This window comes from Podarcis erhardii (genome assembly GCF_964252035.2).
Source record: "Podarcis erhardii genome assembly, chromosome: 1".
Lineage (NCBI taxonomy): Eukaryota > Metazoa > Chordata > Lepidosauria > Squamata > Lacertidae > Podarcis > Podarcis erhardii.
The window spans coordinates 69,700,303-69,717,672 of NC_138497.1; the positions used below are offsets into that span (position 1 = coordinate 69,700,303).

At 39.7% G+C, this 17,370-nt stretch overlaps 1 protein-coding gene across 2 annotated transcripts in view; it reads left to right on the top strand.

The window, feature by feature from the left end:
- Positions 1-17,370, top strand: part of IRAG1 (inositol 1,4,5-triphosphate receptor associated 1) — a 117,547-nt gene that overhangs the window by 88,369 nt on the left and 11,808 nt on the right. The window contains exons 22-31 of one of the 2 annotated variants that reach the window (XM_081840083.1): positions 420-497; positions 1,510-1,556; positions 2,147-2,749; positions 5,543-5,621; positions 6,437-6,575; positions 7,628-7,658; positions 9,437-9,577; positions 13,659-13,790; positions 15,325-15,466; positions 15,927-15,976. In XM_081840083.1, the coding sequence (XP_081696209.1) occupies positions 420-497; positions 1,510-1,556; positions 2,147-2,749; positions 5,543-5,621; positions 6,437-6,575; positions 7,628-7,658; positions 9,437-9,577; positions 13,659-13,790; positions 15,325-15,466; positions 15,927-15,976 (1,442 nt within the window). The remainder of the gene's footprint in view (positions 1-419; positions 498-1,509; positions 1,557-2,146; positions 2,750-5,542; positions 5,622-6,436; positions 6,576-7,627; positions 7,659-9,436; positions 9,578-13,658; positions 13,791-15,324; positions 15,467-15,926; positions 15,977-17,370) is intronic. The other variant, XM_081840084.1, reaches the window with a different exon arrangement.

Sequence of the window (17,370 nt, forward strand, 5' to 3'; positions counted from 1 at the left end):
GTGTGCAATGTGTGTTTTACCATAACAAATTCGCAAAGGTCATTTTAATGTAAGAGGCCTGTGGCACCATAAAGGCAAATATATATTGTGGCATATAAGGTGCCGAAAGCTTTTTGCCTGCTTATTCTTGACATCATTCATAGATTTTAAAGATGCACATGTCTTTCAGCTTTTCCTCATGTTAGCTGTACTTGGACATTCTTCGCTCCCATGTTCACCAAGTCATGCAAAGTAGCCCAACCCCAACGTGCTTCTCTCAGTGTTTGTACATATAGCACTCTCCTGTGACATCACTCAGCAAAAGCATGGTGCCCTGCTCATTATCTGTTGCAGATTTAATGGTCTGCTTACTTAAAACCGGAAAATGAGAACTAACCACTCAGAATAACTATTCATTGTTGTGTATAACTTTAATGCAGCTATATCCCCAGCACTTAGCCCTAATGTTTCACCTGCTGCCTCTCGGAGCAACTCTTTCACTCTGCCAAGTCCAACAGGTAAAATTAATGTTGCATTATATATTAATTGTTATATAATTAATGTTCAAATTATATACATATTAGTTGAGCAGCCATAGATGTTTGGTCATTATAAGATCTCGTAATATTCCCTGCCCCCACCCCACCCCCGAAATGGTAAGCTAGAAATCTTGCTGGGCAAATGAATAGGGAATGTTTTACAGCAAAATGTGATGTAAATATGAGAAGAAGCTTGATCAGATCTAAGCTGTATCTAGTCCAGCACCCAACAGTGTTCAGACAGATGTTTCTAGGAATCCAAAAAGCAGGGTGTGAAGAGCCCTTTGTCGCCCACGTACCCACTCGCCCGCCCACCAAGAGTGTCTTTCTCTTTTCCCCCAGGGGCTAACCTGACAGGTTTTAGAGCTGGCCATATGGCCCCATGGCACCTCCCACTTCTAAGGTGGTATTGTTCTGTTAAAATATTTTTGGCCGTCCTTTAAGACAATGTCCACTCTATCCTATATGAAACAGTTAGATTTTACCTGCCTTATAATAAGTCAGCAGGGTAGAGGCAGTATGAGCTCTCATGGAACGAAATTCCATGGCAAGGTGGACAATGTGCTGGCAGCTGTATGCCCTGTTGACTCCTCCACACCCTCTAGGCTTATTAAACCTAGCAGAGGTTTTATTGGTATTTTTAATGTATATTTTTTGTAAACCGCTTATAGGGTTTAATGATTAAATGGTATATAAATCCTCTAAGGCTGCAATGGGTAAGTCTTCTCATAAAAAGGAATCCACAGCAGAACCTCATTAGACATTTTTGAAATACTGGAGAGGCTCATATGGGCTGACACGTTCTATGAAGCAGTAGTGATTGTAGCAGAAGTCCTATAAGCTAAGGGTGTGTTGAATTGTTCAGGACTTTTGTTAACAGGAATAGCACTCTTTTCTGCCTGTAGTAGCCATATGGCCACTGAGTTTAGAGCTAACTATGACATGTTAGAGTATGTGGTGGAAGTTTCATCACCTGTTTTTCATATTGTAGGTTCTGATATATGCCCATCTGCTTTGGGTTCAGTGCCTCCACTGCAGGTAAGAATGCTCTAATGCTGATTATTGTTGAGCACTGCATACAATCAATCAGGATAACAACACATTACCTTGGCAAGAAAATGTGTGTGTGTGTGTGTGTGTGTGTGTGTGTGTTGGGGGGCTTTATCAATGGGAGAACATGTGCTTAACCGGTACTGCATCCCCATATTGTCTCCTAAAAATCATCTCATTACTTTTGGGCCTGAATCTTCCACTGGCTCAGTGTAAATGTTTCTTGAATAAGGACTTTTATATGTGCAATTCTGACTTGTAACAGCTTCTACTGCTTCTTTTTGTGAGCTTAGCATGTCATCTGAGGCAAACTGTAAACATAAGACCAAAACTTGGTTGCAGATAATGGTTTGTCTGGAGTGAGCCAAACAATGAGTTCAGGATTGAACAACATGCTATTCCAAACTATGGCTTAGCTCAGAACAGAGAGGCAGCAGGAGGCAAAAGAAAGGAGTGCAGGGGCCACAGTCTCTCCAAGAACCTGCATAGTTGCGCATTTGCACTAATCTATAGTTTGGCCTAGTGTTATGTGTAAACAAACTCATTATACTATTTCTTTGATTATTTTTAATTTTTAGAATGCTACAAAAGGATTAACTGATCGAAATGAGAATGATCAAAGAAAACTTTCTCAGGAAAAACCAGTTACACACACAACTGCTTTGGAAAATCCAAAGAGGTTGACGGAACAAAAGGAGAACTTTGATCCACATAAGCCTATGGATAACCTACCCAGATCCTGTACTTCAGGTTATGACACTGGCAGAGTATCTCTAAATACCAGCCCAAGCACCTGTGAAAACAAACTTCAGAATCTAATCCCTAAAAAAACAAAAGAAAATGATTCTCCTTTCCAAGGCCATTTACAAGGACCAGGGATATTTACCACGGACCCAAAGTTAAAGGGATCAGTAGCACCATTATCAAAGGATTCAAAAGTTTCTTGTAAAACAGAACTTAATACACCTGGTTCCCGCCCTCCTCTATTACGAGCTGTGTCGTGGGATCACGCAGAACCTGGTAATATAGAAAAGGTACCTTTTAAATGTCCATCTGAAGATGACAGACACTTTGCCATTAACAATAAACCCAACAACATATCGACTAAACAGTCAGCCTTCAAAGACCTCCAAATACAAGTTCAACCAGTAAGAATGCAGAAATTGACAAAGCTCAGAGAGGTGAGTTTCTATAAATTAGCAGGATTTTATTTTAGTCTTTTGTTGTTGTTCCAAAATTGTGTGATATAACAGGATTGGGCTTTGATAAAATAAGAGTAGAACCTTGCATTTTGAAGTATTGGGAAATGAAGAATTGTTTTCTAGTTCATTACACCAAAGGCCACATTTCAAAGGTAGAATAAGGTGAGTCAGGGCTTGTCATATTGCTGTGCTTCTAGTTAAGCAAAACTTGAGGTCTTTAGGAAAGCGTTAACAGCAGAAAGTGAGCATCTCTATCTCTTGATCATTAGAAACACCTACCACCCACAATCTCTTGTCTCAAAAACTTTAACTTCCTTTTCATTAAGCTTATCTACTGGATTGTGAAAGCTAGGCACTTATTTTTTTTATGGGGAAGAAGCACAGAGATCCTATGAACATTGTCACCACAGTTCACAGACCTCCTTTTAGGCACATATAAAAAGTAACATAGGATCCCTGTCAGATATGACCTGTGAGTAAGAGGACACTGTGACTGAATATTTTGATTATCAGTTGGACTGAAGGGGTGCTGTTCCTGTGGATTTATTTTTAATGTTGGTAAATTCATTTATTAAAATGTGTTCCAACTCTAAACCAGAAATAACATATCTAAATTGACACATTCTTTTCCCTATATAATTAGCTTTTCAACTCTGCAGCTTTAATGTTAAATTAGAAAGCAGTCTTTTGCCTTTTAGTGAAACAAAAGCTTACCGCTTAAAGGTGATTGTAAAATACAGTGCAGAGGTACTTTGGTTCTCTAATAAGGTATGCAATATGTAAACAGGAAGAAGCTGATGAACTGTCCTGTCATCTTTCAAAGTAGTATTTAGGAATTAAATAAGCTACTTTTGGTCTCTTAGGAGATTTCTTCACATCCAGAAAAACCTTTCCTTCCTGAAGCTATATCAACAAATCATCTTAAACATTGCTTCAAGTGTTTCTGCTGTTCATGTGCTTCCTTTTCTTTTGTGTCTTATTTCTTGCTGCTTTCAACACTTCTTTCCCAGGACGTCACATCACATTGTTATCTGCAGGCCTCAAGACAACTGGTTACTTCTGTGTAGCTGAAATAATCTACACGCATAAAGGGGAAAAGAAATTCAGGCAGAACCGTGACTAGAGAGCTAAAAGTCCATTTGGGGGCCTATGCTCTGGCAGCAAAGAAGCAATACTTTTCCTTACTCTGATACAATGTTGGCAGTTTATTAACTGGATCAAATGTAACAGAGTAGAGAAGAAGAGAAGTCTTTCCAGCAAGAAACTCTCTCATAGGATTTTAAAAAATATATATTTTTCAAAGTTTTATTTTCATAAAATGTGTTTATTTTCACCAGGAGATAAGATATAGTTTATATAAGCACAAATAATTATACAGTATTCAGTATTTCTTGGCATATACCAGATTCTGCAGCAGTGCATCACAAAAGTCTTCAAATTCTTAATGAGCGTGGATTCTTGGTTTTCTCAAATCTTGCCAAGCACTTTGGCCATTCATCTGTTGTTGAGTAATTGATGATAATAAAATGGAAGTTGTGTTGGGTGGAATCTACACACATATAAAAACCATCCTGAAAATGCTTTTTTAAAAAAGTGTTGTTAAAAAATTCATTAAATTTTTCATAAAACTCACCATCTCCATCTAGTGTCACATTTTATATTGCACTTAAAACACACTTAAGATGTTTTGTTTGCAGCTGTATAGCAGAGTCCTTGGTCAGCATTTCATCTATGCAGAGTTTAACCTCTAATGGATAGGGTTTCACTCCTCTAAAGGGATAGGTTTCAGTTTTGTCCGGGAAGTGCAGGTAGCTTTTTTTTGGCATGAGCCAAGGATGCTAAACTTGCTGTAACTCCCTCTGGACATGGGGGGAAAGCTTGGCTACAGTGATCGGCACTCCTGGTAACCTCCAGCCTAGATTACAGTAATATGTTGCATGTTGAACTGCCTCTAAAGTTAGTTTAGAACATGGCCACTAGGCTGCTGTCTAGGACCATGAATAAATTTCACCAGTTCAGAGTGCTCACTTTTAAGGCTCTTTGCTGCTTAGGACTAGAGCATCTGGAGGACTGTATCCTCCCAACATAAGCCTGCCCATACACTCAGGCCATCTTCTCCAAGTGCCCTCACTATTTGAGATGAGGTGGATAGTGATTGAATGAAAAGCTCTTTTGGTTGTGGTACCCTTTTATCAGGTGTGCTTGCCTGGTATAGTGTACTTTGGTTTAAGAACAGCTTGGTTTATGAACAACGGATTAAGAACGCTGCAAACCCGGAAGTAGGTGTTTCGGTTTGTGAACTTTGCCTTGGAAGCTGAACATGTTCCGCTTTCTGTTGAGTGTGTTCCATTTGTAAACTGAGTCCCCCACTGCTATGGGAAAGCATGCCTTGGTTTAAGAACACTTTGGTTTCAGAATGGACTTCCAGAACGGATTAAGTTAGTAAACCAAGGTACCACTATATTGGTACCTTGGGTTGGATCCCTATACTTAGTCATACTTATGATAGATCCATTAAGATCAATGGGACTAAAGTTAACTTACATCCCATTTGAGTAATTACTCTAAGCATGACTAAGTCTAAATCCATTGTTTCTAGATTTAGTGACTGAAAATTTGTTATGCTAAAGGGTGCAATGTAAATTTATTGGTGACATGTTGCAAAACTCAGCAACTTGATTACCACCATCTTTGCCAATGTACTATATAATTATATCACTGAGCTTGTTATTTCTTGTGAAGAATTAATGCAGTTCTTTCCTACCTAATCAGGAGCACATATTGATGCGGAATCAAAATTTAATTGGACTTAAGCTCCCTGACCTAAGCGAAGCTGCTGAACAGGAGAGAGGTGAAATATGATAAAATTTGATGGGAAATGTACTTGTGGTTAGGAGGGAGGAGGCCACAACAGTGGGGTTTTTTTAAACAGACTGAGGCCTTTTGCTAGAATACACCACTGAAGACCACACCATATGTGACTTCTTGTGTGGGTATGGTAGCGAAAAGAGCACATTGTTGCATGTGGAAATTATTGCATCCATCACAATGGATCCCATTTAGTACAATGTGCTTGTAATCTCGGCCTTTTTGAAGTCAGTAAAACTATTGTCAACAGACACTGGCAATAAACGTTGTATCCCAGTTGCCACTTTCCAGACAGAGGAAAGTTGGTTCCTCTTAATTATTGATAAGACAGTATTGAAATGCTAGGTGACAATCACATTGAATAGCTGGATTTTACCTTCAGTCAGTAGTGCCTTTGCTGAATTTTCCGATTAGCCCTATTCCCATACTGGTTTCTTACAGCAGAATGTGGAATATATCTTTTCTTCATCCCCTTCAAACATTAGGCCGGGGCGGATCTTGGGGTCTCAAATTTCAGTGACGCCCTGTGTAATGCCAAAATTTGGCACCCCCTCACTCCATTGTAAATCATAGTTGCTGTGCCCCCTGTTGCATCCCTGAGGCTCCATGCCCAATTCAACCAAAACAGTCGTGCTCCCGTAAATCCACCTCTGATTAGGCCCATCAGAGTACGAAGTTTAGTAATGTGTTAAACTACTTTAGCTCACAATGCACTACTGAAGCAATAGAATAGTAGTAGCAATAGTAGAGAAGTGGTGGTGTTGGCAATAATGATAATGATAATAATTTTTTTTAAAGTTTTGAACTCTTCTTCAGGGTCTTCACCAGTGCCTTTCTCATCAGAGGAGGAAGAGGCGAAAAGTAGATGTGAGGTGATGCCCAACATTCCCGACACTCTTTTACGAAAACTCCGTGTGCACACCTCTCTTCCAGGAAGGTAAACCACTCTGTGCTGATACTCACACTGTCACCCAAATGCTTTGTGGAAGAGATACTTAAGTGCATTAGATTCAAAAAGGCAATGTGTAGGTGTTCTCCCTCCATTTATGCCTACTACATGGTGTAGTAGTTAGAGCTGGACTACAGTGGTGGATATTCAAATCCCAAGTAAGCTCTGAAACTCCAATTGCGCTCTCCCAGCCTGACCTACTTCACAGGATTGTTGTAATGATAAAATGAGGGGAAAGTTACATATCCCACCCTGAGTTCGTCTAAGGAAAGTGGGATGGAGATCTAACAAATAAGAAAACTATGCATTTGAATTAGTATTATCTAAATTGTAATGCAAAGTTGTAATCAGAAACTAACTAAAGCTATATTTTACTTAGGATAGGTAATTTAGGATACCGTCTCTTGGGAATGAGTTCATGTGCTATGTTTTGTAGCAAGGAAAACTTCCGTTAAGCAGAAATTATACTTGGTCAGGCAGCTCAAAATATAAATGACCTTGCATTATGACTGTATGCTTACTGAGTCTTTCTGGCCAAATTAAGGAAATTATATTTCCTCTTCACTTCAGTCTTTGTAAGAAACAAGACCACAGTATATTAGGCCTGCCAACTTCTTCAGAATGGTGTTATCTTTTACACCAATACAGGAAGTGAAGCAGCCTTTGTGGTGTTTATATAGCACAATGCTGTGACAATAAATTAACATTATAAAAACATTACCTTGGATCTTCAGAGTCTAATAATTTTGCATTTGCCAAGGAACATACAGCACACTTAGGACCTGCATTTAATACATAGTAGGCAGCTGCATATCTTGTTTTTCCTTATCTGAGTACAGTAGTATGGAAGCCTGATGCTCACTGTGAAGTGAGGCTTATTCCCCTGCCATTCTTATCTCACTGGGGAAGTAATCACCCAATGCCCCAGGGCTAGGGCCGTAGGAAAATCCAGCATATGCACCAGTGGTGCCTCTATGGTTCCTAATGACATTTTTTCTGCGCTGGCAAACTTTATAACTTAGTTTCCCGTTTTATTGCAGCTCTCCTCCGCTTACTGAGAGAGAGGTTGAGGTAAGTCTCCTTTTGGTTTTTTTACTGTAAAATGCTTGAAGGCTCTTCTTCATCATATTTTGTGTGCAACATACTCCCAAGCAACATTTTGTAGATAACCTTTCCATGGCTCCCCTCAAGACATTCTTTGAAGAAAATCTAATCTAAACTGGAGTCAGAGAAGGGTCATTATTTTTAACAACAAACATAAAAATTCCATTAAAAAAATCAGCAAAATGGACAAAACTAAAATAAGGAGTAGAGCCAGCAGTCTTCATCAGAGCTATCCCAATCAGGGGTTAAAACAGTCTTCAATAAGGCAGCCTTCACTAAATATCAGAAATCACTATAGAGGGGTCTGGTGAACCTCTGGCAGTAGCTGGGTCTCTTTGAAAGACCTTGGAGGGCAGGCAGAATCATGGATCATAATCTCATGAATTGTTGATGGTTACCACTATTTATAAGGGACGCAGGTGGCGCTGTGGGTTAAACCACAGAGCCTAGGACTTGCCATTGGAAGGTCGGCTGATCGAATCCCCGTGACAGGGTGAACTCCTGTTGCTCGGTACCTGCTCCTGCCAACGTAGCAGTTCGAAAGCACGTCAAAGTGCAAGTAGATAAATAGGTACCGCTCCGGCGGGAAGGTAAACGGCGTTTCCATGCACTGCTCTGGTTCTTCAGAAGTGGCTTAGTCAGGCTGGACACATGACCCGGAAGCTGTACACCGGCTCCCTCGGCCAGTAAAGCGAGATGAGCGCCACAACCCCAGAGTTGGTCACGACTGGACCTAATGTTCAGGGGTCCCTTTACCTTACCGCTATTTATTTATTTGAAACATTTTTGTACCACTTAATTATTCACATTTCTAAGTGGTATCTATAAAAAAATCCATAAAAAATAAGAAAATAAAACAATAGCAATTCATCATAAAGCCAAACTGGTATTCACTGGTATTCACTCCTGTTCTTTCTACCATGTTGTCATAGAAATGATGTCTGGATAAGACAGAGAGAGCAATTTTTAAAAGTTGTAGGAAGTAGCAAGGAAAGTTAACGTTGTTCTTGGAGTGCCATTCTTCTCCATTTGCTTTGCTGTTCTACGTTCTAACATCCATTGAGGAGCCCCATATACATTATATTATGTTATATAAAATATTTTATGTCTGTGTTGATAATTTTACTGTCTGGTGTTTCTAATGCCTGTTTTTATTAATTTATAATGAATATTTCATTACTATCAAATGAACTGCTTTGAGATATATCTTTTATTTAAGTGATAGCTAAATTTTGCTAAATAAATAATGAATAAAGCTTTAGAAGTTATAGTTGTGGTCAGGAGTAAAAGGACTGAACTGATATGTTACTACTGCAAGCACTGATTTCACATAGGTCAGTGTAATGCCTGTGGTCTCAGTACAGCCTTGGAAAGTAAGAAATGAATGTGCTTGCCTGCGAAGTAACTTCAGCCTAGTCTTCCAAGCTGGAGAATATGATTCGAAGTGGATTTGACACTTCTCTTTGTGGAAATTAATTCCTACTAGTGTATGGAATGGTCTCCCTCGGGAGGTTTTGGACTTTTCTTCCTTGGAGGTTTTTAACCAGAGGTTGGATGGCCATCTGTCATGGATGCTTTAGCTGAGATTCCTGCATTGCAGGGGGCTGGACTAGAAGACCCTTTAGGTGCCTTCCAACCCTATAATTCTATGAGTCAACTTTATGCAAAACAATTTCCCCCTTTTATACATGGATATGACTGGTAAACAGAATTCAATGAGGCCTTTCTTTTCCCTCCCTCAACAGAATGTGTTTGTACAACTTTCATTGGCTTTCAGAAATGATAGTTATACATTGGAATCAAGAATTAACCAGGCTGAGAGGGAGAGGAATCTTGCTGAGGAGAACACAGAGAAGGAACTGGATCATTTTAAAGTTGCTATTACGGTAAGAGGACCATGGTGAACATTCACTGCAGTTTACGCTTGTTAGAATTCAGCGAATTTTGGTAGGTATTTTGAAGGCTGCTGCCAAATATGTCCCCAAATCCTATGTTATCATTAACTGTTCACTACTCATATTGATTATCAGCCAACTTAAATCTCTAAAATGGCCACATTTCAATTCTGTGCCATAATCTAGAATTTCTTGTTCTGTGGTAGGTTGATTTTTGCAGTAGGTGGAACTGAATGTTGCAAAAATAATGTACTCTTGGAACTGCAGCCATACCTTGGTTATCAAACAGCTTAGTTGTCGAACAAATTGGCTCCTGAACATTGGCTCCTGCAGCCAATTGGAAGCCGCACCATGGCTTTTGAATGGTTTCGGGAGTTGAACAGACTCCCAGAATGGATTAAGTTCGAGAACTAAGGTACCACTATGCTTTTTTAACAAAACAAAAGAAGCATATTGTTTATGAGTGGTGTAATAGGTGTAAAATACCAGACTTCACAAGGGGGGGGGGGCTACCTTGTGGCCCTCCAGTAGCAGTCCAACAGTTTCTGGAGGGTCACAGGTTATCTGCTTGCTTCTTCTTTTTTTTTATAATAATTTTTATTAACTGGCCAATCACATCAAATTAAATCACATCATATAAATTCCAAATTACAAAGCCAAATTTTTAAATTTTGTGAGGGCGATCTGGCTACTTGCTTCACAGTAAGTCAGTTAGAAGCATACACTGTCACGAATTCTTCGCAGCGCTTTAGCAGAAATGCTAAGAGTTCCAGGTTCTTCAGTGCAGTATTATTTATTGTGAGCTATATATACAAATATCTACAGAAGCAGTTCATACAGTCAGACAGAGTACCTGGCTGCACCTTAAGGCAAATAGAGAGACTCTTTCTCTGACCACACTCCTCTACACCACCACCTTACTGCTGGACAGGTTTCCCTTTTAAACCGATGACAGCCAGTCAACTGTCAGCGCACTACTGCTGAGTCATTCTGACCCAGCACCTCCATAGAAAGTATTGCAGGCTGATTGCATCAGCTAGCAAACTCAAGCCTGTAGACTTACTATCTTACACAGCATTCTGTGATCCCAACATACACTTGTAAGTCAGATTGTTCTACAGAGTTCAGACTCAAGGGCCCTATGTCATGGAGCTCAGATCTCTTCTTCAGTCTCCTCTTCTGTACTCACCATTCCTTCTACTTTGGGTTTCAATGCTGTTTGAGAGGGAAAAGCAGTGTATGTGCTAGATGAAAGCAGCAAAATTCTGCTACATAGTTTACCATTTATTGCAGAGAGGTTTGGCATCATGTTTGCATATGTTGTTTATGCATCAGTCCTGCAGTATTTCCTGGAGTTCCCATCCTAAACATGGAGGAGGTAGTTGCTGTTCTTTACTATTTATGTTCCTGGGCAGGGAACAGCTGAATACTTGACATCATACAGTGAAGAATGTGTAATCTCATGCCTAAAAAATGCCCTGAGTAAATGCACCTAAAGATAGAGGAAGCAAGGAGCGAGGAATTTCTGCAGGAAGTCCACAAATCTCTTTATAATCGTTTATGTATACATCTTTTATACTGGTATCTTTCAGAGGAAGAGTGGGCAAAGCAATTCTTATTTGTTCATGCATTTCTTTCTCAGGTAAAAACTGATTCAAACACAAAATATTTGCAGCCCAATCCAAGCATGTTTGCTTGGGAGTGGAACCCATTGGGCTTGGTGTGTCTGGGATTGCAGACTTAGCTACAATGCAAGCTGCACTCCTGTGCATGCTTGCCTATGGGTGAGCTCCACTGGACATTGTAGGGCTGAAATGTGGATAGATAAGTATGCAATTGTGCTGCAAAATAGATGTAGTAGAGGCTGATGTCATGGTGCAATGCCAATTCACACATTTTCACAATATGGGAATTACTCTTGTCGGGAATTACATGAAATAGGTTGCTTTTCTAAAACAATTTGCAGTATGTGTGCTTCCACTGGCATCAAAGTGAAATGTCATCTAAGAAGTATGCTTCCTTTCTGGTACTGGATTTTTCACCCACACTGACTTCTTTCCTCCCATTCAGCCTAAAAATTGTTTGGCTTCTGTGTTTGATTTCTCATTTAAATGGGAAATCTGATGTGTAAATCTCGTGTTTATCAATCAAGGGCTATGTTTCTTGGCTGTATATCTGAAGTTGACTCATGTTCAGGAGCGCAGCACTTTTAGAGTTGGATGTACTATACTGAAACTAGGGTTGCCATACGTCCGGAATTTCATGGACATAGTTGGTATTAAGCCCTTGTAAACAGCGTCCTGGCGGAAATTGCTGAAATGTCCAGACACATGGCAACCCTAGTTTTGGATGCACGACAGCCCATGTCAGTAGTGTAGATTTTGGCAAATTTCATTTTTTATTTTTGAAATTTTGCAAAAACAACTCAACAACTTTGGGCAAAACTAAAAACGCTCATCAACAACTTTTGTGTCCAGATTTTCACTTTTTAAAATGTGGCAACCCTACTGAAACTCACACAGCAGGATTCACTTTCCGTATCTCCAATTTCCAATAGTAGAAAATTGCTGTTCTACTTGTTGAACTGCTTCTTCCATGAGGTGAGGAACACTGCCACTGCCCTATTTGTTTTAATAATAATAATTTTTATTTATATCCCGCCCTCCCCAGCCGAAGCCGGGCTCAGGGCGGCTAACAACAATAAAACAGTACAAAAGTACAGCACAAACAACACTCTAAAATCATTCATTATAAAAATGAATTAAATTCAAGCCACTGGCCACCATTGGTCCAGAGCTCCGCGAAATTGCCGAGGGAGGGAGTCAGGCTGTGCCCTGGCCAAAGGCCTGGCGGAACAGCTCTGCCTTGCAGGCCCTGCGGAAATATGTGAAGTCCTGCAGGGCCCTAGTCTCTTGTGACAGAGTGTTCCACCAGGTCGGAGCCACAGCCAAAAAAGCCCTGGCTCTAGTTGAGGCCAGCCTAACTTCTCTGTGGCCTGGGACCTTCAAAATGTTTTTATTTGAAGACCGTAAGTTTCTCTGTGGGGCATACCAGGAGAGTTTTGTGATGAAAATACTCTTATCAATGGGAAAATGTAGAAAGGGTCCACTGCTGGCCCTAATCAAGTATCAAACTTTGAAAAAGGAGAGGTTGGAGGTAATTACAATGTAGCAGAAGCCCTAGTTTTCTTACTTTCTAATTTGCTTATCACAATCATTATTCTATCTCTGGTTAACCAGATAAACTAAGCTGTAGGCTGGTATGCACATGATTTTGATGGACTGCATCTCAAATGCAAAATCAGTCATAAGACTCGCCAAGAAGGGTAGCACAATGAAGAAACTGAAGATGAGCTAATTGAGGATTGTAATGTTTACAAGATTTTCCACTGGAATTTTAAAACCCCATTGAAGGATTATCTGTGCTTTTAAATAAAAATAAAAATGAACAAATCTTTGCTTGCAGTCAATTTTTTATTACTCTCCATTGTTTAGAGAGCTGTGAGATTAACAAAGCACAAATAGTATCTTGCCTTAACCAACAAACAATTTGTACATCATAATAAACTTTTTATCTTACAAGGGCAAAAACCCACTCTTTAAAGCTGAAACACAACAAATGGCACTTCAGGTTTTCAGTGGATTGTCCTTTTCTTCAATTCAGCTTTAAAGAGTAGGTTTTCATGGGGATAGCTCTGGAGCAAAAAAAGAGAGTGCTTGGACAGAGAGCTTTAAAGGATGGACTATGCCTGGAAAGGTGAGTGTGGGTAAGCCCTTATTTCATGATAGCATGAAGTTTGATTCTTTGTAGTCAAGAGGTGTAATGATATCTAGAATATAAGATCTTGATTTGATATCTGTAGTGGAATTTCAAGCCTTGTTTAGGTTTTGGAAACTGTAAGTAGCTGTACAACAGAGGGACATTTTTATGTTTGTTGTGCAAGAACTTTCTATAGTTTTAATGGACCCAAGGGACAACAAAGGTGGACAACCCTTGAACTGTAAAACCACAATGACTTCATTTGCTATACATGCTCCTTGATTTGATACATTAGTTCATGCTCTCGCTTCAGTCCTCGGCTTCCTTGTGGCATCATTCTGAGCACAGAGACATGTATCAGAGATTGTTGGAGGACATGGCAGTGTTGCATCGTTTGGCCTCTAGATTATCTAGTCGAGCGGAAATGGTTGGAGCTGTTCGCCAGGTAAGACTCTTGGAATCAAATACCCTGCATTGGTTCCGACTTCACTACTTGAAAAAATAAAGTTTTGTAGGAAGCGTTGGCTATAGTCAGGAGAGACAAACATGGTCCTAAAGCAGAGTTAGAAATCTCATACCCTAAGGCTGAATGTGGCCCTCCGGGCCCGCCTCTGGTCCGTGGGACTCTCCCTGGGACGCACACCCTCTTCTCATGGAACAGCCTTCACTGACCTTGCTCCACACTTGCTTGAGGCGCTTTTGTCTGGCTGGAATGGGTCATCAAACTGTGACCATGCCTCTTGCTTGCCTGGACAGAGGGTAGAGAGAGGTCCATTGAAGTCTGACCAACTGCAACTCCCGAAGGTTTCGGGCAGATATTTTGTGAGACTTTCTAAAGATCCTTTTAATTGCAGATGCCAAAGACTGAACAAAGCATATCCTTTACCACTGAGCTGTGGGTCTCTGCCCTCTGGCTCTCTAAAACCATCATTTCAAAAGCTAGCTGAAGATCTGGAATGAGAGCTGAAGTGTAGGTGGCAAGGCAAGACACAGTGATAACAGCAATAACCTTTATGGAACTCACAGAACTGGCCAACAGGGGCAAAGCAACTGCTTATATACATTTCTGAAGGCCTGGGCCACTCCCACTCCCAACGTGATTGGCTGTCTAAACTTCCAAGCTGCAAATCATGACTGGGTTTAAGGGCCAATGGCAGAGGCCCAAATCTTGAAATGTTCTGTGATTGGATATAATGTATTGAATCAGAACACAGGGGCTAAGAATTCTTAGTCCAGACTCAAGCTCAGGCAAGCATAGACTACTGAATACATAACAGGAGCCACTTAGGAAATTATTGCTAGAGGTGTGTCTGTGCAGTTTCCAGAGGAATTTCCCTTTAAACTGATCTCAAGCCATACTTCCAAATTACTACTTTGGTTCAGGAGTTTGCTATACCCAGAGGCGGCCCAATGAGAGGAAGTTAGCAATCATAGGAAATAATGCCCCAAAGAGGTGGGGTATCCTGACATCCTGCAGAGGAGCCCATAGGGCAAGGTAACAAAGTAGGTTGGTTGCTTGCAGCACCAAAAATAGTTCCCTTGAGTTCTATCTTTAGTCACTTCTTCCTAGGTAAAGTTAGGACCACACCTCTGCCTTTGTACTGTAGCCACATAATATGATGGTGTTGTATTACCGTATTTATTTGAGTCTAATGCATCATTGAATCTAATGTGCACCTCAATTTTCGAAATCTTAAAACCAAAAAAATTTTTTGCTGGAGAATGTAAATGTGTCATCAAATCTAATGCACACCTTAATTTTTGCAGCATAATTTGGCCAAAAAGGGTGAGCATTAGATTCAGGCATTCTTCTAGCTTGGTCCTCTTAGCCACTCACTTATTAGTGGGAGTTAAGATGTATCTGAAGGTTAGTGGTAGGGTCTCTTTATGAGTAAAATCTCAGACTTGCTAAAAGCTGAGATGATGTCATTCATTTCTTGTTGAAAACATACTCTGTGCGATGCTTGATCTCATTGCAGGAGAAGCGCATGTCAAAGGCCACTGAAGTTATGATGCAGTATGTGGAGAACTTGAAGAGAACATATGAAAAAGATCACGCTGAACTCATGGAGTATAAGAAACTCGCCAATCAAAATTCTAGCAGAAGTTATGGCTCACCTGGTAAAATAGTCTCTTCTTCCCCACCACACAATATTTTAAAGCATGTCTTTATTGCTGTTGAACTCATAGTTGACTACTCTCAAATCTACATAGATATAAAGGCAGATTATCAAGGTATTTGACAGAATATAATTAATTACAGCTGTTGAACAAAGTTGTGTATCTCGATTGTTTTTACGTATTTCGTTTAAATCTGTGCACAATATTCTATTAAAGAACAAAAGTTAGAAAATCTGATAATAGATAGTAATGTACTGAATTGAACATTTCCCAAATTTCTGCACTTGTAACAAAAAGAGATATACGTCCTAGTCTTAGATAATATACTGTTTTGCTTTAAAAGCACATTTGTTTCAATATAAAAAAAAATTCTTACTATTTTAGTGCTGGCAATGCATGTCTGTTTTCAAACACTAATTCTTATTCTTACTTTTGTTGGCTTTGTTTTACTATGGTACAGAAGATGGTGTGCCCCGTACATCAAGATCCATGTCTCTTTCTGTTGGAAAGGTACTCTTCCAAGTTTTAAAAAGCTTTAGTTCAATAAGTGTTTTTTTTAAAAAAAATATTCCAGCGACTTAGATTCTCCATGTATTCCAAACAACTTGCTCATTTTTCTTTCTTTTTTTCAAGCACTTCCAAAATATTTTTCCCCAGCTTGAAATGTAGCATTCAGGAAACCAGTTCACATATAAAAGCTGCTGTTGCAGTAGAAAGTCAACAGGGAGGCAAATAGCAGTAGAAGTCAGGATTTTCTGAGAACTGGCACAAAGCTTCAATCAGAATTGGGACCCGGCATGGCTACTTTTCTTTCAAAACAAAAGCATGTTGTTGTTGATATTTAAAAAAGGATGTGGAGCATAATATGTAAATCTATCAAACTAAGTTTACTTACCTAAGGTTACAGTCATAGACACACTTACTGGGGAGCAAGTCCTACTGAATGGAATGTAACTTGCATCTGAGTAAACACGCATAGGCTTTGGTGTTTCAGGCTTCTTAGGATTTAATGCTGCAGGGTTCCTTTTTGTAACTGGCATACAACTGGTATACAAATGGGCATATTAGAAAACTACAGTAACAATTCTTTATTAGTTATCTGCATTAGAATAGAATTAGGGTGAAATTCAGTTATATCCACACACTTGCACAGTGGGACTTACGGTTTCTCTCCTTCCCTGCTCCAGCCCCCTGCATGTCCCAAAATCTGCTCCAGAGGGTAACCCCCAACCCTTCAGAGCAGATCTTTTTGAGCATGTGGGATTTGCCAGGCGGAAGGAGGGGAAGGAAAAGCTCAGCTGCATAAGTGGCTGCTCAGTCACACTCATTTTTATTTATTGATTTTTAAAAACATTTTATTTTCAAATTTTATAATCACAATATTTTATAAGTTCAATACTTTCCCAAAGATACAATATAGACTCCCCCCCCCCGTGTCTCCCCTGGATTTCAATTTTCTGCCCCCCCCCCCCCCGATCTCTTGCAACTTGTTTTATTTCTCCAAACTCTTTGTTTTCCCTCTTATTCATCCTAATTTCCAATTATATGCTTTCATAAATGTTATATCAAACCTACTACCGTTTTAATATATTTACAGTGGTCTTTTAAATAGTTTATAAACTTCTTCCATTCCTGTTCAAACTTTTTCTCATTGTGATCTCTGATCTTCAGGGTCATTTTTGCCATTTCGGCATAGTCCATCCTCTTAGTTATTCATTCCTCTTTTGTTGGTACCTTCCCTTATTTCCACTTCCGGGCAAGCAACATTCTTGCGGCTGTTGTTGCATACATGAATAGTCTTTTTAAGTCCCTTGATATTTCATCCCTTGTTAATTCAAGTAAAAAGGCTACTGTTTGTTTGTTTTTTGACAAAAGTTATCTTAAAACGTTTTTTTTCCAATTCA